Consider the following 26632-nt stretch of genomic DNA (forward strand, 5'->3'; position numbering starts at 1 on the left):
GTTGTCTAGCTTGTAAGTACAAGTGCTCTCGTGTATATCAGTAAAGCGCTGGGTACACCTCGTAACACTAGATAAAAATTTAGAACTAGTAATAATAGTAAGTAAGGAAAAAAAAATAAATTCCTTCCCTACCCCAAATATGAGACTTCAGCATTGGGACAGTATGTCAAGGGACTGAGCAAAGCCCCTCCATTAGGGAAAGGAGAAACAGCATCGCCTGCACTACTTCAGTCCGAGATTGTAGGGGACATCAGGAGTGGGGAAGGCCCCGGGCTCCATGGGCGAGGGAGTAAGAACGCAAAACAGGCTCCGTGCTCTGTGAGCCAAGGCATAAGATACAGGACGAACACGTCCTCTTTACAAGAGCTGTCCCCTATTTTGATAAACTTTGCCATTCCACTTAGCGTTCCCTACAGAAATGATTTCCCCTTACGTCTGTCAGAAGGAGGTGGAGGTAACGCGCAGATACGCATGCGCCGCGCGGCAACCTACCCGCAGCCGGAAGTGACTCTTCAGTAAGAAGCCGGTGGTGGAAACTGGCGAAGTGCGGTTTGAGAGGTAAAGCGAGTTGAGCGGTCCTGTCGCCGTCCCCACTGCATGCTGGGACTTGTAGGCCTTGGAGGTTGCCGGCGGATTCTGATCGTGCGAAGGTGGGATGCGTTATGCCGTACATGACAGGAGGGGGCTGAACGTTGGAAACTTTGTAGGCTTTTTTTTTCCATTTCGATTTGTAGTTAAATTGTTTGGGCTGTCAGGTTTTAAAGCTGGTGATATTTACTTATTTATAGTCTGCTCTTTATCGATGAGACTGAAGGCTGGGGTTGCTGCTGCTTTTGGAATTAATCTCCTTGCGGCCTGTGGTAACCATTTATTGGACCCAACATGAGAATAAACAGGAGCTTAAGGGGCGGGGAGGGGAGGTGCTTAGGTCACTAATAGTTCTACATCAGTATCCAGTGTTTGGCGGGGCTGGGTTTTTAATTCTCTTCCTCTATTATATGTAGCAGGCTGTAGTTCCTACTTTGATTAAGAAACATCAGAACTCAATAGACGAGCATAGCCAGATCCATACCTGGGTATTTATTTCAGGTCACCTTGAGATTATGGTAGATTAGCAGGGGTGAGAGCAGGGCAGGACCGGATGCGTACAAATTTACTCTCATACACATACACACAAATATGCACATGTTCATCCATACATGCTCATACTCACACATAAGAACATAAGAAATTGCCAAGCTGGGTCAGACCAAGGGTCCATCAAGCCTAGCATCCTGTTTCCAACAGAGGCCAAACCAGGCCACAAGAACCTGGCAATTACCCAAACACCTAGAATATCCCATGCTACTGATGCAATTAATAGCAGTGGCTATTCCCTAAGTAAACTTGATTAATAACAGTTAATAGACTTCTCTTCCAAGAACTTATCCAAACCTTTTTTGAACCCAGCTACACTAATAACATCCTCTGGCAACAAATTCCAGAGCTTTATTGTGCGTTGAGTGAAAAAGAATTTTCTCCAATTAGTCTTAAATGTGCTACTTGCTAACTTCATGGAATGCCCCCTAGTCCTTCTATTATTCGAAAGTGTAAATAACCGAGTCACATCTACTCGTTCAAGACCTCTCATGATCTTAAAGACCTCTATCATATCCCCCCTCAGCCGACTCTTCTCCAAGCTGAAAAGCCCTAACCTCTTCAGCCTTTCCTCATAGGGGAGCTGTTCCATCCCCTTTATCATTTTGGTTGCCCTTCTCTGTACCTTCTCCATTGCAACTATATCTTTTTTGAGATATGGTGACCAGAAATGTACACAGTATTCAAGGTGTGGTGTCACCATGGAGCGATACAGAAGCATTATAACATTTTCCGTTTTATTAACCATTCCCTTCCTAAGAATTCCTAACATTCTATTTGCTTTTTTGACTGCTGCAGCACACTGAGCTGACGATTTCAATGTATTATCTACTATGACGCCTAGATCTCTTTCTTGGGTGGTAGCTCCTAATATGGAACCTAACATCGTGTAACTACAGCAAGGGTTATTTTTCCCTATATGCAACACCTTGCACTTGTCCACATTAAATTTCATCTGCCATTTGGATGCCCAATCTTCCAGTCTTGCAAGGTCCTCCTGTAACGTATCACAGTCTGCTTGTGATTTAACTACTCTGAATAATTTTGTATCATCCGCAAATTTGATAACGTCACTCGTCGTATTCCTTTCCAGATCATTTATATATATATATTGAAAAGCACCTTTTTCTCCTTCACCTGTTCATTCTCCCACCCATACATGCTCAGTCACATTCTCATGTCTCTCCATTTATTTATTTAAAAAATGGATAGCCCACCTTCTCCTTCATTCGCATCAGGTTACAATAAAAAACACAGTGTCACATGTAGCAGACCATAAAGGTATAAACAAACTACCATAAGCATAATCAATTGAAAAAAACATTTCAAGAATGTGCTGACAGATCAAATACAGGATTGTTAGCATATATAAATCTAGTTCTCTGGGAAAGCGAGTTAAAAAAAAGTGAGTCTTAAGCTGTGATTTAAATGTTTTTGGGCAAGAGATTAATTGTAAAGACTGCGGAAGTGAGTTCTACCAACAGGCACATGCAGTAGAGAAGGCAAAGTCACAAACTTCACCAAGGCGTGCTTTCTGGATAGAAGGTACTTCAAGCAGGCCGCAGTTGGCTGAGCGTTTGCTGGGGATAGTATACCTGGCCAGTAGAATTTAACACAGAGACTGCAGCGGTATTAATTGCTTTATTATAGTACTGACCTTTTATTTGATTCGCCATTGGATTGGTAACAAGTAGAGCGATTTCAGGATGGGTGTGATGTTCTCTTATGCTGGAATTAGTGAGAACTCGAGCCGCTGAGTTCTGATGGATATGTAATGGTCTCAGTGTGGATGCTGGTAAGCCCATGTAAAGGGAATTACAGTAATCAAGACTGAATACCACTAATGTTTGCAGGATGAGAAAATCATCTGCAGGCAGAAGAGGCTTTAAATGCTGAAGCATGAGCAATTTAGATAGTGAAGGTTGAGAAACATGCTATCTGTGCTTTTAAATGGATATGTTGGCCTCGATTGTTATGCCTAGATTATAGGCATCTTGAACATTTGAAATTCTCAAATGAGAACTGAGAGGGAAAGTCTGGGTTAAACTTTCTGCTAAGAATTATTCTCTTTTTTTTCTTGACATTTTATTAATAATCTGTTATGAGAAAGTCATTGTTTGATTGTGGATAAAGTGTGATGTATTTAAGGGTAGTTGACCAAGTAGCATGCATTGGAAAAAAGAATTGGATATCATCTGCATATACGCTATAACACAGACCCAATCCAGCCAGCAATTTGCAAAGGGGGAACAGAGATATATATTAAAAGCATGACTGATAGGGCCAAGCCATGAGGGAGTCCGTTTGTTGATTCCTGCCGTGCAGGTGTCTTTTGCACAAAAAGTAGCTGTTGTGTACATCCAAATGAATAAAAGAAAATAGTACCAGAGATGCCTATTTCCAGAAGTCAATTGTGCAAGTTGTTATGGTTCACAGTATCAAAGGCTGCAGCCAAAATGAGTAGGACCATGTACTTACAGGTACCATCCTTGAAGCATCATCGAGTAGTGGCGCAGGATGAGGCTAGAGACACTCATGCTCTCTCACTTCTCTTCCTTCTACACCAGGGATGGCTAACTCCAGTCCGCGAGGGCCGCAAACAGACCAGGTTTTCAGGATAGCCACAATGAATATGCATGAGAAATATCTGCATGCACTGCCTCCACTGGATGCAAATCTTTCTCATGCGTGCTCATTGTGGATATCCTGAAAACCTGGCCTGTTTGCGGCACTCGAAGACTGGAGTTCGCCATCCCCGTTCTACACCAATACACTCACTCACTCTTATAGACATGTTCACTCTTTCCCTACCTCCCCCCCCCCCCAATTCAACTCAAGCCACCAGCAACAGTAGCTTCCAACTGGGCCCCAGGACCAGCTCTGGCTTCCTCCCTCAGGCCAATATGGCAGAGTGCTTTATTATTACTCCTTTTGCAGCAGGAGCCTACACTGCATGTTTCTTCTTTCACCCTAAGAACATAAGATTTGCTATACTGACTCATACCAAAGGTCCATCAAGCTCAGTATCCTGTTTCCAACAGTAGTCAATCTAGGTCACAAGTACCTGGCAGGATCCCAAAAGATAAATAGATTCCATGCCACTTATCCCAGAGATAAGTAGTGGATTTCCCCAAGTCCGCCTTAATAATGGTTTATGGAGATTTCCTCCAGGAACGTGTCCAAACCTTTTTTAAACCCAGTTACACTAACAGCTTTCACCACATCCTCTTGCAATGAATTCCAAAGCTTAAGTATGCGTTGAGTAAAAAAAATATTTTCTCCCATTTGTTTTAACTTCATTGCATGCTCCCTAGAACTTCTTTACTTAGTAACTTCTTTGTGTGTCCTCTAGTCTGTACTTTTTGAAAGAGTACATAACCGATGTTGTATTCCGCTTATTTTATAGACCTCTACCATATCTTCCCTCAACCATCTCTTCTCCAAGCTGAAGAGCCCCACCTCTTTAGCCTTTTCTCATAGAAGAATTGTTCCATCCCTTTTAATCATTCTGGTCACCCTTCTCTGGACCTATTCTAATTCTGCTATAACTTTTTTTGAGATACATTGAGCAGAATTGCACGCAATACTCAATATGTTGCTGCACCATGGCACGATACAGAGTCAATATGATATTCTCTATTTTATTCTCCATTTCTTTCTTAATAATTCCTAGCATTTTACTTGCTTTCTTGGCTACTGCCACACACTGAGCAGATTTCAATGTATTATCCACAGTGACGCCTAGGTATTTATTTATTTTATTTGTTTATTTTTATATACCGATATTCGTGGTAGTATCATACTGGTTTACAGATACATCATTTCAATGAAATATACAGCAAATACAAAAAATACATAGGTAAGAACATAAGACTTGCCATATAGGGTCAGATCAAAAGTCCATTAAGCCCAGTATCCTGTTTCCAACAATGCCCAAGCCAGGTCACAAATGCCTGGCAGGATCCTTTTCTTTAGTGGTGAGTCTTGATGTGGAACCTTGAATTGTGTAACTATAGATACCTGTACATTCCCAGATCAGTCCAGACTCCTGAGTTTTGCCTCCCTGCCAGCAGATGGAGACAAAGTTTCACTGACACGGTACATAACCCAATATGCTCCCTGCAGTCCCTCAGTTAGTGTTGCCAACCTGGCTTATTTCTCACGAGTTTGAGCTTTTTTAATCTAGCAATTTGCTTTTTTTTTTTTTTAATTTGTGGATTGCTTATTTTTTTTCTGCCAATTGTGGGTTTTTTGGGGCTTGGTGGGCGGGACTTGTGCCCAGCTGACCCTATGATTGGCTGCTGCTGCCAGTGAGGCCTGCCCAGAGCAGGTCACTGTTAGAGGAGCACATGGGCAGACACAGCACAGCAAGCAACAGCGTTGAGTGACCAAGGAAGCTTTTATGTAGCACACTGAAGGGAGCGAAGCATTCAGCTGGCAACACTCAAAGAGAAGAGGTAGCTGGAGGGGGAGGAATAAGTGTGCTGGATGGGGGGAATGAGTGTGAGGGGACCAGAGATGTGCTTGGAGGGGGAAATGAGTGTGGGGGGGCCGGAGATGTGCTTGGAGGGATTTGGGGAGGGGAAAATGAGTGTGTGGGGGGGCCAGAGATGTGCTTGGAGGGGGAAATGTGTGTGGGGGGGGGGGGGGGCCAGGGACGGGCTTGGAGGGCCTTGGGGAGGGGGAAACAAGTGTGTGGGGGGACCAGAGAAGTGCTTGGAGGGGGTGGGGAGCCGGTTTTTTTTTTAATTTTTCATTCTGAAGGAGCTAGAGTTCAATGCACATTTTCCCCAACGCAGACTCTGCAAAACACGATTCTGTGTCGTGATTTTGGGACTTCTTTGCTACATTTCATCTCAAGAACCAAGTATCATAGGCAGCGCAAGTTAAAAATATTGAAACATGATGGCAGAAAAAAAACATATGGCCTATCCAGTCTGCCCATCCGCCCAACTAATTTAGCTTTACAATTCCCATCACTCCCTAAGAGATCCCTTGTGTTTATCCCAGGTTTTCTGGAATTCAGATACTGTTTTTGTCTCCACCACCTCCATTGGGAGATCGTTCCACACATCCACCACCCTCTCTGTAAAGAAATATTTCCTAAGATTACTCCAGAGTCTACCCCCTTTCACCCTCATTCCATGACCCTTTGCTCCGTCTAAAGCCTCCTTTCCTTTGAAAGATGCTCGCCTCCTGTGTATGGAAAATTTGAGATATTTAAATGTCTCTATCATATCTCCCCTATCCTGCCTTTCCGCTAGGGAGTACATAGTAAACAGTTAAATATTATTTTCTAATCTTTACTTGATGAAGGAGTTGCAGCTCATCAGTACTGTGTGTTCAGATATAATGTTGCTGTGGCCTTATTGGAGTAACAAGTGTGTCTATAGTAAGTGAAGATTATATATTCACGTTTTTAGTTGGCAATATAAAAAAAAAAAAAAAATAAGCTTAGTTTGGAACTTTAGTTTTGGACCTATGACTATATTTATGACAGAGGCTACCATGATAATGGTCATCGGTAGACTTTTTTTTGTCACTGTTAGGGATAGTTTTGTAATTAGTTAGTAGTTCAATTCCATATCCTTTGTAGTTTTTGTGGGATTACTGTAGTCTTACCAATAAAATTGTACCTGAAGACTGGAGGGTGGCCAATGCAACCCCAATATTTAAAAAAGGCTCCAGGGGCGATCCAGGAAACTGTAGACCAATGAGCCTGACTTCAGTGCCGGGAAAAATAGTGGAAACTATTCTAAAGATCAAAATCGTAGAGCATATAGAAAGTCATGGTTTAATGGAACAAAGTCAGCATGGATTCACTGAAGGGCAGTGTTGCCTCACAAATCTGCCTCATTTTTTTGAAGGGGTTAATAAACGTGGATAAAGGTGAACAGGTAGATGAGATTTATTTGGATTTTCAGAAGGCGTTTGACAAAGTCCCTCATGAGAGGCTTCTAAGAAAACTAAAAAGTCATGGGATAGGAGGCGATGTCCTTTCGTGGATTACAAACTGGTTAAAAGACAGGAAACAGAGAGTAGGATTAAATGGTCAATTTTCTCAGTGGAAAAGGGGAAAACAGTGGAGTGCCTCAGGGATCTGTACTTGGACCGGTGCTTTTCAATATAATTATAAATGATCTGGAAAGGAATACAACGAGTGAGGTAATCACATTTGCAGATGATACAAAATTATTCAAAGTAGTTAAATCACAAGTGCATTGTGATAAATTGCAGGAGGACCTTGCGAGACTGGAAGATTGGGCATCCAAATGGCAGATGAAATTTAATGTGGATAAGTGCAAGGTGATGCATATAGGGAAAAATAACCCATGCTATAGTTATACAATGTTAGGTTCCATATTAGGTGCTACTACCCAAGAACGAGATCTAGGCGTCATAGTGGATAATACATTGAAATCGTCGGCTCAGTGTGCTGCAGCAGTCAAAAAAGCAAACAGAATCAGGCCGATTCATTAAGAAGTGCGGGAGAGCTAACACTCCATCTTAATGCCTGCTCTCCCGACGCGTGCCCAGGCACCTCTCCTGGGTCCGCGATTCTCTATTTAAATGAGGCCGTGCGCTAATAAGGAGGTGCTAGAAACAATGGCGTGACCCTAGCACCTCCTTATTAGCATTAGGGATGGCTGTCAGCGGGTCCAACAACTGATGCTCAATTTTACTGGCGTCTGTTTTCAAACCTGCTGACAGCCACGGATTTGGAAAACAGAAGCCAGCAAAATTGAGTGGCTGTTTTCTAACCCGCCGACTGGCGGGCAGATTTTTTTTTTTTTTTTTTTTTTAATTTTTGGTTCCTCTGACTTAATATTGCTAGGACATTAAGTCGGAGGGTGTTCAGAAAAGCAGAAAATTCAGAGTCACTTAGAACTTAACGCCTGCCCTTGGACAGTATTCTGGGCAACTAACTAATAGGCTCATCAACATGCATTTACATGTGATGAGTGCTATTAGTTTTGGGGGGGTTGGCAGAGTGTTTTCCACACGCTATTACCCCTTACAGTATAAGGGGGTAATAGACACCGGTGAGAAATGTGCGGCCGAGCACACCGTTATGTATCATCCTGAATGTTAGGAATTATTAGGAAGGGAATGGTGAATACAATGGAAAATGTCATAATGCCTCTGTATTGCTCCATGGTGAGACCACACCTTGAATACTGTGTACAATTCTGGTCGCCGCATCTCAAAAAAGATATAGTTGCACTGGAGAAGGTATAGAGAAGGGCAACCAAAATGATAAAGGGGATGGAACAGCTCCCCTATGAGGAAAGACTAAAGAGGTTAGGACTTTTCAGCTTGGTGAAGAGACGGCTGAGGGGGGATATGATAGAGGTGTTTAAGATCATGAGAGGACTAGAACGGGTAGATGTGAATCGGTTATTTACTCTTTCAGATAATAGAAGGACTAGGGGGCACTCCATGAAGTTGGCAAGTAGCACATTTAAAACTAATCAGAGAAAATTATTTTTCATTCAATGCACAGTTAAGCTCTGGAATTCATTGCCAGAGGATGTGGTAAAGGCAGTTAGTGTAGCTGGGTTTAAAAAAGGCTTAGATAAGTTCTTGGAGGAGAAGTCCATTAACTGCTATTAATCAAGATGACTTAGGGAATAGCCACTGCTATTACTGGCATAGTAGCATGGGATCTACTTAGTGTTTGGTTATTTGCCAGGTTCTTGTAGCCTGGTTTGGCCACTGTTGGAAACAGGATGCTGGGCTTGCTGGACCCTTGGTCTGATCCAATATGGCAACTTCTTATGTTCTTATGTATTATCAGCCTGTGAAGAATACAGTTTTCCAGGATGAATGCATCTACTAAAATTCTGCATTGTCAGCAGTACTGAAGCTTTCACTGCATGTGACGCAGTGGATACATGAGTACTCTGGGCTGTATCAATCTTGGTTGTACTCCATTTACATCTATGCACTTGGGGTTATGTGTTGTGGGGGTCTCTAAAACAGCAATTGCAGTGCTCTGGGGAGTAAAAGTATGAATGGCTCATCCTGTCTCTGATGGCAATTTTCTGCATCCAGTAACATTTTGAAGCTTCATTAATGTGAGGCAGTGGGGGCAGTCTCTGTGCTGGTTTTCCAGCAGGCACTGCCAGTTTCTCCCTCCCCAACAAATCGTCCTCTGTTTTCTTCCAGTCCCACTGTGTGCGTCACCAGAGGAGCACAAACACAACTGCAAATTAGAAGCTACTGTTACATCAGTATTACTCTTACAAAGAAACTGATTTTTCTGGGCTGTCTTGCAGCCACAAATTGTATTCATGTTTGTACAGGAATCATTTCGGATATCAGTGAGAAAGAATTAACAGACAATTCAGCTCGGGAAAGGGGAGAGCAGAATGAAAACAGCACAGGGAGGAAATTAACCTGAACAATTATCTGGAGAAAAATGATATTTACATAGGGAAAAAGTGGAAGAATTAATTGCAAGTTGGTCTGGGAGAGGTAGAAATTAACAGAAACATAAAGAGCACGAGGCCTATTTTGTTAGTTCACTTTCCCTTCTGCATGCAGCACCATTGGGCAAAGAAAGTTTGCTATAAACAGACTCGTCACCAGTTCTTCTTCTCTGCTTTGTTTCTGTTCAGATGGAGGCGCTGTACGTGAATGGAATTCTGATGGCAGAGGTGCTACAGGCCAGGACATTGGGCCTAGAGAAGTTCTGGACTTGGGTTAGCTATGCGGGTGAACCCAAAAGTATCTTTCTCAATTACTTCACCATCACGTACTTCCTGGACAAGAGGCTCGGGCTGACTGTCCTGTGGATCACACTAAGTACAGAATGGTTAAATGTAGTGTGTAAATGGTAAGATGCAATCTTGCAGCCCTATTACTTAATCCAGTTTCATGTAAAATCATATTTCTGTAGAAATCGCTCCCACTGAGGCCAGCCCAAGGAGTTGAATGGATACAAATAGCAATCATTGAGTGGAGCTGAAGGTGCGGGACTGTGGTTTAACAATCTATTTTCTTCTTTAGGTTTCTTTTTGGTGACCGGCCTTTCTGGTGGGTTCATGAGTCAGGCGTCAACAGCAAATTAAGACTTCAGATTCAGCAATTCCCATCCTCCTGCGAGACAGGGCCAGGTTAGTGATAAGAACAGAGAGAGCTTCTGCCCAAAGCAGTCCCCTTGTCTACAAGTGATGTTAGGGCATGAAAGACACAGGGCTTCTGCTGCTCTGGGATGCTGGCTTATTAATTTGTAGCCCAATATTCACTGCCATTTAGCCAGCGAAGGGGGTCATTTTCAAAAGGGATCACACGCAAAAAGTCGCTTTTTGCGTGCGATACCTGGATCGGGGTGGGTTCTGGGCGGCGTCTGCACCGGAAGGGGAGGAGTCGGGGTGGCACCTGGGCGGATGCCGCCAAGAAGTTGCTGACTGCGAAAAGGTAAGGGCCCTTTTCGCCATCAGTTTCGCACCACCTTTTATGATAGTGCTATTGGGTGTGAAAGCCGGCAGCGATCGCACCACAGAGGTGCGATTGCTGCCGGCTTTCGCAGGCCCACCCCCCAGCTTCGCCACCCAGCCCTCCCCATTATCGCTGGATTTTCTAAGGTCTGCGACCTTAGAAAATCCAGGCCTAAGTTTGCACTTAGCAGGATAAATGGCACCATTTGAATATCTAGCTGCAGTCAGCGGCTGCCAGTTAGCTGACTAACTTTTTATCCTGCTAAATAGTTAGCCAGCCAAGCGATGAGTGGAGCCGGGACCCCGGTCCAACTAGCTTAGCCCAATAGCTGGGGGATCCAAGACGGCCAACTGAGCCAGCCATGCCAAAGCTGAGCTCTGATGATTGGTGTTTATTTTTCCTTATTGCATAATTCATTTGTCCCTCTACGTACCCGGAGCAGTCCAGGATAGCTGAGTTCTGCCTCCCCTCCAGCAGATGGAGACAGAGAAGAACCTTGCGGACTCCGTCCTATACCCCTGAGGTTCCACCTGGAGTCTGCCAGTATTTCTCTGTCTCCAGCAGATGGTGGAGGTGCAAAACCTAGTGTCTGGTGTTAGTCTAGTGTTGAGTTTTGGGTGACTTGTGTTTTTAGTGTTAGAAGTGATTTCCAGGCAGGACAGAAAGGGATTTCGGTGAAGGGTCCCTGTAAATTTAAATTAAAAAAAAAGTAAAAGTAAGGATAGCTGTTTTTAGCCTCCCAGGGGGTTGGCAGGTCCTGGTGGGACCATCCCCCCTGGCATTTGAGGCTTGAGAGCAGAGGGTTGGGAACCCTGAAACTGCCACGGCTGAGGGTGATTTCGGGGGTTCCTGCTCACTCACCCTCAGCAGACTGCACAGAGCCAGGTAAAAAAAAAAAAAATATTTTGTTTTCAAACAGCTTCTTGACCGGCCTAGCGATCGCTCCATTTCTGCCGCAATTTCACCGTTTTCGCGGGCCGTTTCATTCCCGGGAAGGCTCTTTTTCGATGTGGTTCTTTTTTCGGGCTATTTTTAAATCGAGGCCGGGGATCATGCCTCGTGGCACGGCCTGCTCAGTGTTTGGCAGTGTTGCACGCGCGACTTTCCCGCGCTGGGATTTGTACTGGCTGCCTGTCAGGCGGGGAAGGCCCGTCTCAAGCAGCGATTCAGAACAAGGCTGTCGGGGACAGCTCCAGGTTGCGCTGGGAGCCTGAGAGGCCCGATCGGCTGCAGCAGGCCTCAGATCCCTTTCTCCTCGGTGCAGGGACTGAGGCCTTGCTAAAGACCTTGCGGGATCAGGAAAAGGCAGTCCTGGGGGAGGGGTCTTCCCTACCACCACTGTCTCCGAGACCACCTGCCTCTGGGGGGGGCGAGGATCTGGATGATCAAGTTGATTTCTCGGAGGAGGGGTAGGACAAGGACTCTGATGGGTCTTCCTCCTCATTCTCCTCCAAATTTGTTATGATGCTGCACAAAGTCTTCAAGGCCCGTATGGTGACGAAGAGCCTGTGTGCTAAGATGCCCCGTCCGCTCTCTGCGCCCACGGGGGCTGGAAAGGAGTCTGCTTCACGCAAACACTCCAAATCACTCGAGGGCAGAGAGGATACCAAGGCAAAGCGCCCTTTATGGTCTCGGTCCCGTCCAGCATATGCTTCAGAGACGGACACGTCAGATGCGGATCGGTCTCCTCCGCAAGCGCCGGGAGAGGGGCAGGATGCGGATCTGGATCCTCCACTTCAGCCACTCAAGCCGGATGGTTTGCCAATGATGGAGGGCGACGATCCCAAGGTGGTTTGGCTGTTCCGGAAGGATGAACTGGGCCCTCTGATACCAGCCATTCTAGATGAACTCAGTATTGAAGTTCCTCCTGATGATTCCAGGTTCGGAGCTATGGATCCGGTCATGGTGGGCCTCCAGGGTCAAGCTTGGTCGTTTCCGTTTCATATGTCGGTCACGGATCTCTTGTTTAAGGAGTGGGTAGAGCTATGGACAAATTGTACCAGCTTCTTGAGGAGGCTTTGGAACTCCTCAAGGTCCCTAAGGTGGCTGCCGCAGTCTCAGCGGTCACAAAGAAGACCACCATTCCTGTCACAGGGGCCACTGCGCTGAAGGATTTGCAGGACCGCAGGTTGGAGCTGCAGCTCAAGAAGATTTTTGAGGTTTCGGCTCTAGGGATCCAGGCAGCTATATGTAGCAGTTTCGTGCAGCGCGCTTGTCTTCGTTGGGTACAGGATTGGCAGGCAGAAGCTTCCCTATCGGACGCCTGTCTTATCAATGTTTTACACTTACCTTGACAATGCTTATGTTTTATCCTATTTTCTTCAGATGGATCCTTCTTCCAATTTTTGAAGGATTTTTTTTGGCTAAAATACCCTCTTTCACCTCACCTTTTAACCATGACGGTAATCGTTTTGCCTTCCTTCCACCTTTCTTAATGTGCGGAATACATATGGACTGCGTCTCTAGGATTGTATTTTTAAACACTTAAAGGGATCGATGCAATACACTGCTTGGGTACAGTGTTCTTCTCTGTCTCCATCTGCTGGAGGGGAGGCAGAACCCAGCTGTCCTGGACTGATCTGTGGTACTTCCGGAATGAAAATTAGCACGTAAGAACCAATTTTCCTTTTTTCAATTACATTTTATTGAATATGTGGAAGTATCATATAAACGGCCAACTTTGGGGCTGATGCAATAAATCTGTGCGGAATACGGGCGCCCGGCACCTCTCCTGGGCGCGCGATCAAATATTTAAATGAGAGATCACGCTAAAAAGGAGTGGTAGGGACAAATGTGCGCCCTTAGAGCTTCCTTGGCAGGAGAGGAGGCTGTCAGCCTCCTCTCCTGCCAAGGAAGGAGAGGAGGCTGTCAGCGGGTTAGGAAAACAGACACTCAATTTTATGAGCATCCCTTTTCCTAACCTGTCGGCACAGTTTTGTTTTGGTTTTTTTTTTTAAACATTCTTGGCCTTTTAGTTCCTTAGACTTAATATTGCCATGATATTAAGTCAGAGGAAGTACAGAAAAGCAGTATTTTCTGCTTTTCTGTACACGTTTTGGGCTGCTCAGAAATGTGCGGGTCAGGCGCACATTTTTATTTTAGATAGGGGGAGAATAGCTAATAGCTTCATCGCGGGGGTTTGGACGCGCATCCAAAACCCGCGTCCAACCATGCTGAGCGCACTGTATTGCATCAATCCCTTTAAGTGTCAACAGCATTCAATCAGCCCCAGATTTAGGCAGTGCATGTTTCCTGGAGAGATAATTAGAGGTGAACAGGTCTTTCATTGCACGATGGTTAGGAAACATAAAGGCAAGGCATGGGGCAAGCTCCTCTTGGTCTTGGACCTTACCTGTGCTTCGTCAGACTGCCATTACAGGTTTTGTGCAACCCATTGTGGAAATGAGGCCAGCGGGGGTGTTGGAGGTGGAGACCATCCCCCTAAGTGTGGGCCTTTGTGCTATCCCCTCCTCAGCCAGGCCGAGGAGCTAGATCCAGGGACTCTGGCCCGAGGCGGAGGTTATCGTTGATGGTTGGGGCTACGGGAATTCTGAGAGTGTGAGAGTAGAGCAGGAAAATGGAAAATACTTCCAGACACTTCTTTGCGGTGCTTGGTTAATGTTCCCAAAATGTCCACTAGGTCTCCACTGATTTGTTTAAAAAGTATTTAGTTGACTTGTTGAAGGTACCTGAGAATGCTATTCCTCCTCTTAAGATTTATTTTCTGCCTGGAAATAGATGGGTGACCAACCTCAATGGGGGTGGCCTTGGATAGCCTGGACTTTACCACTTTGCTGGAATGACCTGTTGAGGGTGAACACAGAAGAGCTACCTTGTTGGAGTCATTTGTGTTCGCCCAGGACAAGGACTCTCTAATACGACTGTGGTTTTCTTGATCATTAAACTTTGTTTCTGGGTGGGAAGAGAAGGGCATTTCTGGATTTAGCCAAGAACTCACTCAAGAGTGCATAAAGACATTTTTGGAGATGCGACATTAAGTCCTTTCCTTAGGGGCGTACTTTATAATTCATAATCCTTGTAACTGTTTTGTTAAACTTCAGAATTCATCTTTTTCTTTTTATAACCCATTCAATTGTGGTTTTTTTCTTGATGCCAAAATGAGTGATTCTAGTAACGGATAAGAGTGACAGGAATGTCTTTTAGAATTGCACAGTACAAATTCAGGCTGGGTTTGCCTCATTGGTAATTTCCTTTTTTAATTTTTTTTAATTTCCTGGATGCCAATCCCTCATTGGCTTGTGTTTGTGCTGCCCTTCCCCCAGCCTGTTTTATTTGTGGAGTGCTGGATGCTTCTTTAAAAATAATAATGATAAACAAGGAAATGTACTAATGTTGCTTTTCTGTTCATGAATCATTTTTAATCAGTAAACGCTGATGCATTAGCCGGCTTACCCCTAGATTCGTCAAAATGCTATATCACATCACATGGTTAACACCCATGGTAAGAGAAAGGGGCGTGTTTAGGGTAATTTGGGGGGGAGAGAGAGATCCTATTTATAAGGCCTTCATAGTATTCAGCTATTAAATATGCCTGTAGGAGGGCCAGCTAATAGCTCGAGGTGAGGTGGTGGTGATGATGATGGTGGTGGTGGTTTAGGGGCCAATTTTACATGCAGAGCGAGACATACAAACTCCACAGTACACCTCGGTGAAGATTTGACATCAGTTGTACTGTGCAATCTGTACTTCTCACTCTGGCCCCCAAACCCTAAACCACCACCACCTCACCTCGAGCTATTAGCTGGCCCTCCTACAGGCATATTTAATAGCTGAATACTATGAAGGCTTTATAGTCTCTCTTCCCACCCCCCCCCCCCAACCTGTTCAAAAGATCTGCAACCTTATCCGACTAACTTTCAGATAGCTGAGTATAGTCAGTGGCTGAATACCTTGATCTAGTTAGCTGGAAATATTTATTCAGCTCACTTAGGCAGCCTCCTAAGCAGCTGCATGTTGGGCCCGTTACTTGTTCAGCATTATCAATCACAATTAAGTAATTTTACTTCATAAAATAATAGATAATTGATGGTGCATCATTATGTTGAATTCTCAGTTTGGCTCTGGGTCGAGCAAGGGGGAAGGTTCTTTGATGGGCAGTTTTTGCTGTGTGCTGAACGTCGGTATAGAAAAGCAATAAAGAAATAAATGTCTAGTTCCAGTAACTAATTACTTTAACCACCTTGGTTCAAGGGTGTGTCTACTCCTCGTATCTGATGTCCTGAGGATGGGAGATCTCTGGCACCACATGAAAGATGCGATGAACTTCCCAGGATAAGTTTCCTTAGCTTTTTTTTTTTTGTTTTTCAAGCTGTAACTTTTCTCCCTATAGTTATAGGCTGCTCATTTTTCCTTCGGGGGGGGCAGTGATAAGTGGCTGCTTCACAACAGGAGAAACTGAAGCCCTTCAATTATCCATTGGACAGTACCGCCTGGATGGTGGACATGTGAGTGCTCCTACCCTGCTACAGAGGACCTCTGTTAAGGATGCTCACTTTCTGTGCCCATGCAATCCTTCACATCTCTGCAGGTGTTGCCAGATGTTGGCTGTTTTAATGACTCCTTTTTGGTCTGGAGGATGCCTCTTTAAACTGGAGTGAAACCAGTTCCTTTTGTCATAGCAGTGATTAACCACTTGTGTCCTGTCACAGGTAGCCCTTCTGGCCATTGCATGATCACAGGTGCAGCCTTGTGGGCCATAGCAGCCGCCCTGTCAGCCTACGTGTCTCGCCATTCTCAGAGGTGAGTGCAGTAGTGCTAGCCACAGCCAGGCTGGAGCAGGTCCAGTCCTTAGCTTCTGTCGCCGATCTACTGGGCTGCTCTAATCCAACTCTTCTAGGTTTAATGTAATTGGATTCCCAGCATGCCTCTGGATGAGGTACGTGTTAAAAAAGGATGTCAAACATTGGTCGCTTTGAATTAAACTCACAGAGGTGTGTGGGGGATGGGCTGTGCCCACGTGCCTGGATGAAGGGTACTGTTTCAGCTGAAGGAAAGGTAGAGCCCCCATGCCCTGTCCTGTCCTGTTGGGTCTCTTTGAAAAGAGAGGAGAGAGGACGCAGAGCGTTAAACGTGGTCCTTGCAGGCAGCCATGGCCCTGAACCTCATTTCAGAAAAAGTTCACTGCCACCTTTTTGAGCCCAGCTAAGTAGGTAATCTTACTCCTCTTTCTCTGAAAGCTAACCACTGCTTCCTCCTTTTGGTTTCCCAGCCACCTTGTGAGACTCGCCCCCTTTGCACTTTACTTCCTCCTGCTCTCGACAGTGGGCGCCTCGCGGATCTTCATTCTGGCGCACTTCCCTCATCAGGTGGCAGCTGGCATAATACTGGGTTAGTACATGAGGAAAGGAGCGAGTGGAAGCCTGCAGCTGATAAAACCCCACGCAGTCACTCTATGTCATTTGCAGAGAGATGTGGAAAGGTTTTTTGTTTTTTAATTAAATTGAACTTACAGGAAGAATGTGTGTAGAAACTGCATGAGAGCTTGGCCAGGGCTGCCAGCTCTTGAGATACACTGGCTTAGGGCATCAGCAAGCCGAGCTGCGACTTGTAAGACCAGCTCCGGCCTTTTCTCTGTCTCTCTGCTGGGGCCAGATGATTGGAGGGAAGTCCCTTTACCTTGTTCTTCTGGCATCCACGTTTGTAAAGGCCCCTTCTCTCTGGGGCCATGTCTCTCCTTGCCCCTTCCTGTTGTAGTGAATGGGCAGCAGATACATCAAAGGTCTCCTCTCTTTCCTTCTGTGCAACCCAAGCATGACCTCCAGTGACCCTTGCCTGAATAGCAGTGCTGAGCTTGCTGGTAACTCCACAGCAGGAACTTCCTTCTTGCTCAATGGAGAATTCTTCAGCAGTTTACACTACCTGGTCATGGAAAGGAATTGAAAGTTAAGCTCATTCATTGTCTTGCAGCAGGAATGTCTCCAGCCTGGGATATTTGGTTCGGTTTCAGTGTCATTAGTCCACATGTGTACTGCTGTTTGAATTTCAGGTGCTGCCTTGGGTCACATGCTGAAGAGCCAAGTCCCCATGGACAAGGAGCTGGGGTTCTACGTCCTGACTTCCATAGCCCTGTTACTGGGCACCATGCTTCTGTACTGGACTCTAGTTATTATTGGGATTGACCTTTCCTGGTAAGTTAAGATAGACAGATGACTGAGCTCTTAAATGTGGGTGGGTTTTGGGACAGTATTCCAGACTGCCTTTACAATAATGAAGGACCATTTCTCTGGGTTTTAGAAAACATTTGTTTCAGGTACCATGATTGAGTCTTTCTGCCTTGGGATGATGCCATGAAACTATATTCCTATTTTAGCCAGAAATGTCTGCAAGAGCGGAGGGGAGAGGAGAAGTGGTAGGGATTGAAGGGAGTTGCAGACTCCCCTTCCTCCAGGCTGTGACCTCCCCCATCCCACCCAAATGCTATTTGGCCTCTACGTGGTTGCAGAGCTCCAATGCAAAAGCAGCAAATTGTCAAATCCTAAGCATTAGGGCAACACAAAGATGTCCCACAGGTAACCAGAGATGCCCTCTCTGATACTCATCCCAGCCATAGGCCTGTGTCGGGGAGAGGGTAGCTGCTGCCAAGACACCAGCTTGCAGCTGTTCCTGTGCCATCAGAGCTACACCAGTTAACTTCCAGCAGCCCTGCTGGGGAGACCCAAATGCATTAAAGGGAATGGCAAGTCCTGAATTTGTTAGAAGGTGGAGGGGACAAATACTCAACACAATTCAGTAGAATAGAGGGACAGAAAAGCCTGAAGCCCCAGAGGGGATGTACCTTCATAGTTCTCTCAGCCTCCGCTTTTTACCTTTTCTATTATTTTTCATTTTATTTAGCCATGTCTGGTGGAATAGCGCCTCGTGCTTCTGTGCTAAAGAAACTCAACCTTTTCCTCCTCTCTGCCCTGGATAGTCCAGGCAGCCCGTGATTCAAGCCAAGTTTCCTGTCTGACAACACTGAGCTACTCAGGATTTTTGGGTAACAAATCCTGAATCTCTGTTGTCACTCTCTCCTAGGTCCATCCAGCTTGCCAGCAAGTGGTGCACAAATCCAAAGTGGGTTCGGTTGGCCACAAGGCCCTTTACCTCTACAACCAGAGATGCAGGGAGCATACTGGGTTTGGGGCTCGCCCTCCATTCACCTTGTTTTAAACAGATCCAGCATCGAAGATTTGATGGGAAAGGCACAGTGTGGTGCCTTATGCTTGCCCTAGGACTCGTGCACATCCTGGACCATGTCCCACTGCCAGTTTACTATCCTATTTTTTTCTATGTCCTGAACTTCCTGAAATACACACTTTGCCCTTGGCTGGTCATGGTGGGCACACCCTGGTTTGTGCACTTACTGACAAAGAAATAAATCAGTGCAAAATACAAGTAAGCATTTTATCTGCCTGTCCAGCTTCCCACAGCAGATAACAAGGTGGAAGACTGTGCTTAGGGAAGAAGTAGCTGCAAAGGATATTAATGTAAAAGAAAAGGTACATTTTGATTCTTCCAGGCCCAGGGGTGTACAAAGATGCTAAGACTGAAAGAAGAGGTCTCTTGGGCCCATTTGGTAGTCATCCCTTTCTTTATCCTCAGCAGAGTTCAGCATTGTCACTTCATGCCAGGTGACCTGCAGCCCAAGCTGAACTGCACTAAGGCCCAGTCTCGGTGTGACTGATTCTTTTCACCTTCGGAAGATTGTATGGTGACTAAGCTGAAAAATGTATCTATATATAGATAGAATCTCGTTCTCTCTCTATATATATATATCTCTATATACACACCTGTTTCATTAAACACATTAGGGCCAATTCAATAAAGTGTGCCCAGCCTAGGGCACAGTTAACGAGTGGTTGGACACTCATCCCTTCCCCCCGATGCAATAAGGGGATCAGTGCGTCCAAAATGCACATCCAAACAAAAGCGTAGCTAATAGTGCTCATCATCATAGATGAGGCTATTAGCTATTACCCAGCAATGCAAAAAATTCCCTGTGCGCCCGAGGTATGCATTTTAATCTACTTAGTATCGTCGTGATACTAAGTAGGAAGAACCACAGAATGCAGCAGTCTTGATGTAAAAAAAAAAAAAAAAATTTCAGTGCGCACAATATACATCTGCTGCAGGGAAAAATGGGCACTCGTAAATTGAGCGTCCGTTTTCCTAATCCACGCACAGCCACGTCTCCAGGGTAGCCGATGCCATAGACGCGCTAGGGCCACCCATTTTATCCCTAGTGCGTCTTTTTTAGCGCAGCAGCTCATTTGCTTATTGCGTCGGGTTCCCAGGTACCGGCCTCCTTGGATGTATGACCAATATCTGTAGTGTTTCTCTCCAGTTTCCCAATACCAAATAAATTACTGGATTATCCTCAGACCTTGTGCCCTCTTCTAGACAACCTGGATAACTCATTTTTACTCTATAGTTGACCTTTTGTGCACAACTGTTGCGTGCACACTGAGAATTAAAATTCCACTTTTTCTAAAATAGTATTGTCCAGTATAATTAATCGCCGCACATTATTTTTGTGTTGTAGACTTCTCACAGCGTCATGCTTGTGAGGGCCCTGTCGTGCTGCTTTCATAGTGAGGGTGGGTTTTTAAGAGAAGAAGAAAGTGAAGTCACTCTCCATAGACAACAGGACACATCAGCCACACGGGGGGGGGAGGGGGCGACAACTGATGGCACCAAACTGGACTGTGCTCTCACAGAGCCCCAAAATGACCTAGAAGGTCTTTTCAGAGTGTGCACGTGTCCCCGTGCAACAGTCCCATCCGAATGTCCTTAGTTTTATTACAACCTGCACTTCAGCTCTAGGGAAGGAGAAGTGCTAGGGGAGTGTGTGGCTGAACTGTCCTGCTGCATGTAAGCAACTTCGCCCTCTCCATGGAGAAACAGAACTGTAGCAGCACAGCAATCCCAAGTTGGGAGGGTTGCAAAGCAAAAGAGCTTTTATTAATTTATGAGGATTGGAGTTGCAACCTATGGTTCTGAGGCTGGTGTGAATTGAAGCAGCTATTGAACAAGCTTTTTATAGTACTGCTTGGATAAAACTGCTAATCTCACCCAGAAGCTTCCTCAAGGCAGTAATGCTTAATAAAGGTATGAGCAGAAGATCAAGTAGCTGCTTTGCAGATTTCTTGATTGGAGGCCGAGCAAAGTTATGATAAAGGTCCTTCCGTAGCTCTAACTTGATGTACTTTAATCTTGTGTTCAAGATGTTGGCCTGATTTAACATGACAGAGATCCAGGAGGATAGAGTCTGCTTTGTAATTGGAAACCCTTGTTTTATTGAGTGAAAGCAAATTAAGAACTGTAAATTTAGATCTAAATAGAATAATAGACCTTTTCTACAGTCTAGAGCCTGCACAGATTGTTTGGTCTTACTAGAATGTGGTTTTTGAAAGAAAGTTGGTAGTACAATAGACTGATTTAAATGGAATTGAGAAACCACCATAGGTAAGATATTGCAAATTTGCATATAGGGATGGTATGCTAACATTTCATTTACTCAAGCGTGCACAGGTTAGTGCTAATAAGAAGAACACTTTCCACAACAGGAATTTTAAGTCTGCAGTAGGCAAAGGGTGGTTTCATGAGTGGCTCGATAATGTTTACATTTTGTGGTATAAGTATAATTTTTACTGGTGGATGAAGATGGTCCTCAACTACACATTGTCCTGTTAAGGGTAATTACGCAGAATGTTGATGAAAGACAGCTATAGCACTCAAATACACACTCAAATGGACTCTCGCAGACTTACGTTTTCAGACCAGAATTAGAAAGACTGAAAAGGTACTGACATATCATTGAACAAAGAAGTAGATTCTCTTCCTTTTCACACCAAAAGGAATATCTCTCATTTGAAATCATAGAATTTTCTTGCATAAGGTTTTCTAGCTGCTAGGCAAATTCAAGCCATGAACTAGTTGGCTTTCAACATCCAAGCCTTAACAGACAGAAGGTTGAACTGTGATCAATATCAGTGTGCTGGTGAGGCCAGAAAGGGGCTACCAAGATCATTAGACCATTGTCCCTTCTCAATTTGTGGATTGTGTTGGCTTTGAGTGGAGCTAGAAGGAAAAGTGTAATGGAATCCAGTCATTCAATTTGATGGCAAATGCATTCTTCAGTTAGTTTTTCATGTACATCTTCATGTAGACTTGATTCATTCAACCAAGGCAGTCATCTGGCCCTTACTGAAATTGCTGACAATTTTGAAGAAGCATAAAATAGATCATAGGAGAAGAAGATTAGGTGTTTTGCATACTCCTTTGTTTCATTTAGATGAGACATAAACAAGGTTTGAAGGGAGTTAACATAAGAACTTAGGGGCCGATGCAATACAGTGCGCTCAGCCAAGCTCACTGTATAACCCGCAGTTGGACGCGGGTTAAATAGGCGCTAATCCACCCCCTAATGCATGTGAATGAGGCTATTACTCATTCACTCCAAATGCAAAAAAATAAATGTGCGTCTCAGACGCACATTTGTCGCTCAGATATTAACGCCTGCCCGGAGCAGGCGTGAATAGCTGAGCGCATGTAAAAAGTATAGAAAAGCAGAAAAAACTGCTTTTCTGTACTTCTTCAGTAAAAAAACCAAACAAACAAAAAAAATACCTAAGCAGACCGCCGAGTTATAAAGACTGACGCCGGTAAACTCGGCGTTTGATTTTAAGAAACCGATGCCGAGTTTACCGGCATTGGTCTTCATAACCGGCAGCCGCTGCAGGGTCGCATTAGCAAGGAGGCGTTAAGGTCGCGCAGGCGACCCTAGCACCTCCTTGCTAGTGCAACCCCCTAATTTGCCTATTGCATGGCGGCCCCCCTTGTGGGCGCCATGAGTGCATTAAGAAAGCTAGCGCTGAAAAGTCAGCGCCCGCTTTCCGTGAAAATTATTGCATCGGAACTACAACCACAATATAACCCCAAAAGAGATTCTTTAATTAAGCAAACAAATAACAAAAATGAGGATCCAGAGTACCTTATTGCATGAGGTTTGTCTTTTTTCAATGGAGTTTTTATATATACCTTCAATAATAGAATGCACCTCCTGTGGTGTTTTTCTATTCTATGTTTTACGATTGTTTTCACACCTCAGTAACAGAACACTTCAGGTTTTACCAGTAGTCTATTGCTGCATAACCTTCTGGGGCCCAGGGGATTGCTGACTTTTTTCCTAGTGACAATTGATGTCACCGAGCAAGCAATTAATTGATTGGACTTTGTCCTGGTAAAACTAGAGGATATTGGCAGCCGCGTGTAATTTCAAGATGGCGGTTTGAATCTGTTTACAGCTCTACAATAAAGTAATTACTGCTGAGGTTTTTAACGATCGAGTTATAGTTATAATACTGATGACTTAAAGCATATATTTATCACATTCACAGCACTTTCGAGCCCCTGAAGCAGGTGGCAACGTCCCCCGAGCAGTGTCGGGCATTTGAGGAGAATGGAGGGACAGCGCAAAAGAATAAAACAATTGCCGGCATACTTATATCAATAAGGTTCTCCAATCTCCTCGTCTGTAAATAAGAAAGTGTTTCATTTTAGAGACATTTTGGAAAGCCATCAAAGATCATTGGGTTTAAATTTAGATCTTTAAAAAAAGAAACAAAAGTTTTAGAAATTAACAAGTTTGAATAAAAGATAAAAACAAAAAGAATAAAAACGGAGGGAATACGATTCAGAAAGCTAGACACAATAGTTAGCTTGTTGAGCATTTCCCACTGGCAAACCTCACGCAATAACTGGTTCCTCATTTTTGTTATTTGTTTTATGCTACTAATGCCAATAATAGCAGTGGTTATTCCCTAAGTCAACTTGATTAAATGTGAAATGGTTATTTACATTTTCAGATACTAGGGGGGCACGCCATAAAGTTAGCAAGTAGCATATTTAAAATAAATCAGAGAAAATTATTTTTCACTCAATGCACACAGTTCAGCTCTGGAATTCGTTGCCAGAGGATGTGGTTAGTGCAGTTATCGTAGCTGTGTTTGAAAAAGGTTTGGATACGTTCTTGGAGGAGAAGACCATATACTGTCCATTCTGGTCCTCTCGTCATTTTATAGAACTCTTATCATATCCCCCCCTCAGCGGTCTCTTCTCCAAGCTGAACAGCCCTAACCTCTTTGGCCTTTCCTCCAAGGGGAGCCATTTCCATCCCCTTTATAAGAACATAAGAAGTTGCTATACCGGGTCAGACCAAGGGTCCATCAAGCCCAGTATCCTGTTTCCAACAGTGGCCAATCCAGGCCATAAGAACCTGGCAAGTACTCAAACACTAAGTAGATCCCATGCTACTGATGCCAGTAATAGCAGAGGCTATTCTCCAATACAACTTGAATAATAGCAGTTAATTGCCCTTCTCTATACCTTCTCTAGTGAAACTACATCTTTTTTTAGATGCAGCAACCAGAATTGCACACAGTATTCAAGGTGTGGTCTCCCTATGGAACGATACAGAGGCATTATTAACCATTCCCTTCCTAATAATTTCTTAACATTTTGTTTGCTTTTTTGGCTGCCGCAGCACACTGAGACAATGATTTCAATATATTATCCACTATGATGCCTTGATCTTTTTCTTAGGTGGTAACTCCTAATATTGTGTAACTATAGCAAGGGTTATTTTTCCCTATATGCATCACCTTGGACTTGTCCACATTAAATTGTATCTGTCATTTGGATGCCCAATCTTCCAGTCTCGCAAGGTCCTCCTGCAATTTATCCAATCCACTTGTGATTTAAGTACGCTGAATAATTTTGTATCATCTTCAAATCTGATCACCTCTTTTATCATATTCTTTTCCAGATCATTTATAAACATATTAAAAAGCATTGATCCTTGAGATACTCCACTGAAAGTAGCATTGTTTTCCTTCCACACCCCATCATTTTATTCCTTGCCCAAAGGGTGACATACAGGTATCTTTTACGTTACAGAATGCTGCACTCTTTTTTCTGGAACCTACCATAGAAAAACCTAGAGCCCTGCCCTATACTCTTTGTCAGTGCTGGTGGTATGCTTTCTCTGTAACTAAAGAGAGAGGCACGTTCCCATTGTAGGCTTAGAAAAGCAAGCCCACAGCCCGTCTTTGGATGGGTTCGAACCACCAAGCTTTCGGTTAACAGCTGAACAAGTGCACCACAGAGACAGCTTGAAAGAAGGGTCCTTCAGCTTTTACAAGATGGTAGATATATAAATATATATATTGAACCATTTAAAATTGGTGAGCCGAGATACTTGATGTGAGCATAGCAGATCTGAATTTTTTTTTTTTTTTTTTTAAGTATCCAACTGCTTGGCATCCTTGCATGGAGAATTAGTTGAGTGTGTTTTTGAATGCTTTGCATTTCTGGGCACTGATTTCACTACAGCTGATGTGTGTGGAAGCTGAACTTTGCTATGGCCTGAACACACTTGGATTTTATATTTTAGGTCACGTTTTCTGGCTACTGGTAATGTTGTAATTGGTGTTTGCCATATTCTGGACTGCAGCTCAAGCAGAACCTTACTGCTGTGACCTGTTTCAGAGCTTGTATATATTTTAAAAGTCCAAAGATGTCCTCCCTGGATTCTTCTTCTTCTTGAATTGTAAAGAGGATAAACTTTGTCATCTTTTGCAGAAAAGCTGGATGGGCCATATCTTCAGGAGAAGTACTTCTAGCTGGTTCAGGAGAGGGCTAAAAGGAAAACCTATATTCATTATCAGAATGATACAGAAATGAATCAAGAAGATTGGGACTCGGAGAGAGGAGAGAGAAGGATCGTGTGCTGGAGAAGCCCTCTTTTGATCTTGTTACCGCTGGTAAATTTCAAGCTTGCTTACCTGGACTCGCAGAGGAGAGACCCGGGCAGGGGGCGGGACCCGGAAATGACGTCTCCGGGAGGCACCCCCGCGGGTCAATAAAGATCACAGCCCTGCGGCACTCGAATTGAGAGAGAAGGATCGTGTGCTAGAGAAGCCCTCTTTTGATCTTGTTACCGCTGGTAAATTTCAAGCTTGCTTACCTGGACTCGCAGAGGAGAGACCCGGGCAGGGGGCGGGACCCGGAAGTGACGTCTCCGGGAGGCACCCCCGCGGGTCAATAAAGATCACAGCCCTGCGGCACTCGAATTGAAAGAGGAGAGAGAAGGATCGTGTGCTGGAGAAGCCCTCTTTTGATCTTGTTACCGCTGGTAAATTTCAAGCTTGCTTACCTGGACTCGCAGAGGAGAGACCCGGGCAGGGGGCGGGACCCGGAAGTGACATCTCCGGGAGGCACCCCCGCGGGTCAATAAAGATCACAGCCCTGCGGCGCGCAGCCGAAGCCGCGCGCCAAAGGGGCGCGCCCCTGGTAAAAGAAAAAAGGAAAAAAGAAATGGGCAGGAAACGTAAGTCAAAGAATATTACTTCATCACCAATATCTCCGATGTCAAAAAAAGTTGGACCAATGGACTCACACATAATTAGGATGCGTGAATCCACTGTAGGGGGATTAATAGAAGGGGATGCTACGGCAGCAACACCCTCTACCCCCAAGTCCACACAACATCTCTCCCTGAACTTATTAACACCTGATAATCCTGGGGGTAATATCCAAAGTGGCAATGTTATAGGAAATGAGGGCATAGGTAGAAATACTATTGTTCCATGTCCAACAGTCCCTGTGTTTGATATAACCGTGGAAGAATCTGTGCCAGAACCTGAAAATGTCACTATGTTGGACTTGTGGAGATTAATGATGAGTATGGATAAGAAACTTTCAGGGACGGTATCTAAAGTTCATACTTTTTCTGAAGAAACCAGGGAAAAATTGCTGGACTTAGATAATAGAACTGAAAAAATTGAGCTATCAATGGCAAATTTGAATCCTGTTGTTAAAAATATACAGGCAACTAATGTGACCTTTATAAAGGATAATTTAACTCTGCATTCTAGGATGGAAATGATAGAGAACGATATGAGATATCATAATTTGCGATTATTAAATTTCCCTAAATCTAGATTGATGTCAGAAATAGAATTGTTTAGGAAATATTTAGTTGAAATTCTTT

The 26632-nt window shown here is 44.3% G+C and overlaps 1 protein-coding gene across 3 annotated transcripts; it reads left to right on the forward strand.

The window, feature by feature from the left end:
• The first annotated feature begins 508 nt into the window (after positions 1-508).
• G6PC3 (glucose-6-phosphatase catalytic subunit 3) lies at positions 509-19959 on the forward strand. 3 transcript variants are annotated; one of them, XM_029574242.1, is made up of 7 exons: positions 509-558; positions 9759-9976; positions 10150-10256; positions 16251-16341; positions 16811-16929; positions 17588-17729; positions 18616-19959. In XM_029574242.1, the coding sequence occupies exons 2-7, from the start codon at positions 9759-9761 to the stop codon at positions 18956-18958; spliced, it is 1020 nt and encodes a 339-aa protein (XP_029430102.1). In that variant the 5' UTR covers positions 509-558; the 3' UTR covers positions 18959-19959. The 3 variants fall into 3 exon arrangements, with proteins under 3 accessions (XP_029430102.1, XP_029430100.1, XP_029430099.1); XM_029574240.1 differs by having other exon boundaries at positions 540-650; XM_029574239.1 differs by lacking the exon at positions 509-558 and adding an exon at positions 629-703.
• The last annotated feature ends 6673 nt before the right edge of the window (positions 19960-26632 follow it).

Source organism: Rhinatrema bivittatum, chromosome 12, assembly GCF_901001135.1.
Source record: "Rhinatrema bivittatum chromosome 12, aRhiBiv1.1, whole genome shotgun sequence".
NCBI lineage: Eukaryota > Metazoa > Chordata > Amphibia > Gymnophiona > Rhinatrematidae > Rhinatrema > Rhinatrema bivittatum.

What these genes read in the sequence shown, in the direction of transcription:
- G6PC3 (XM_029574239.1), top strand. Translation starts at nt 656, where the DNA reads ATGCGTTATGCCGTACATGACAGGAGGGGGCTGAACGTTGGAAACTTT. An exon ending in CTCCTGCGAGACAGGGCCAG is followed by an intron (nt 10,257 to 16,250) that starts GTTAGTGATAAG and finishes GTCCTGTCACAG; the next exon opens with GTAGCCCTTCTGGCCATTGC. An exon ending in GTGTCTCGCCATTCTCAGAG is followed by an intron (nt 16,342 to 16,810) that starts GTGAGTGCAGTA and finishes TTGGTTTCCCAG; the next exon opens with CCACCTTGTGAGACTCGCCC.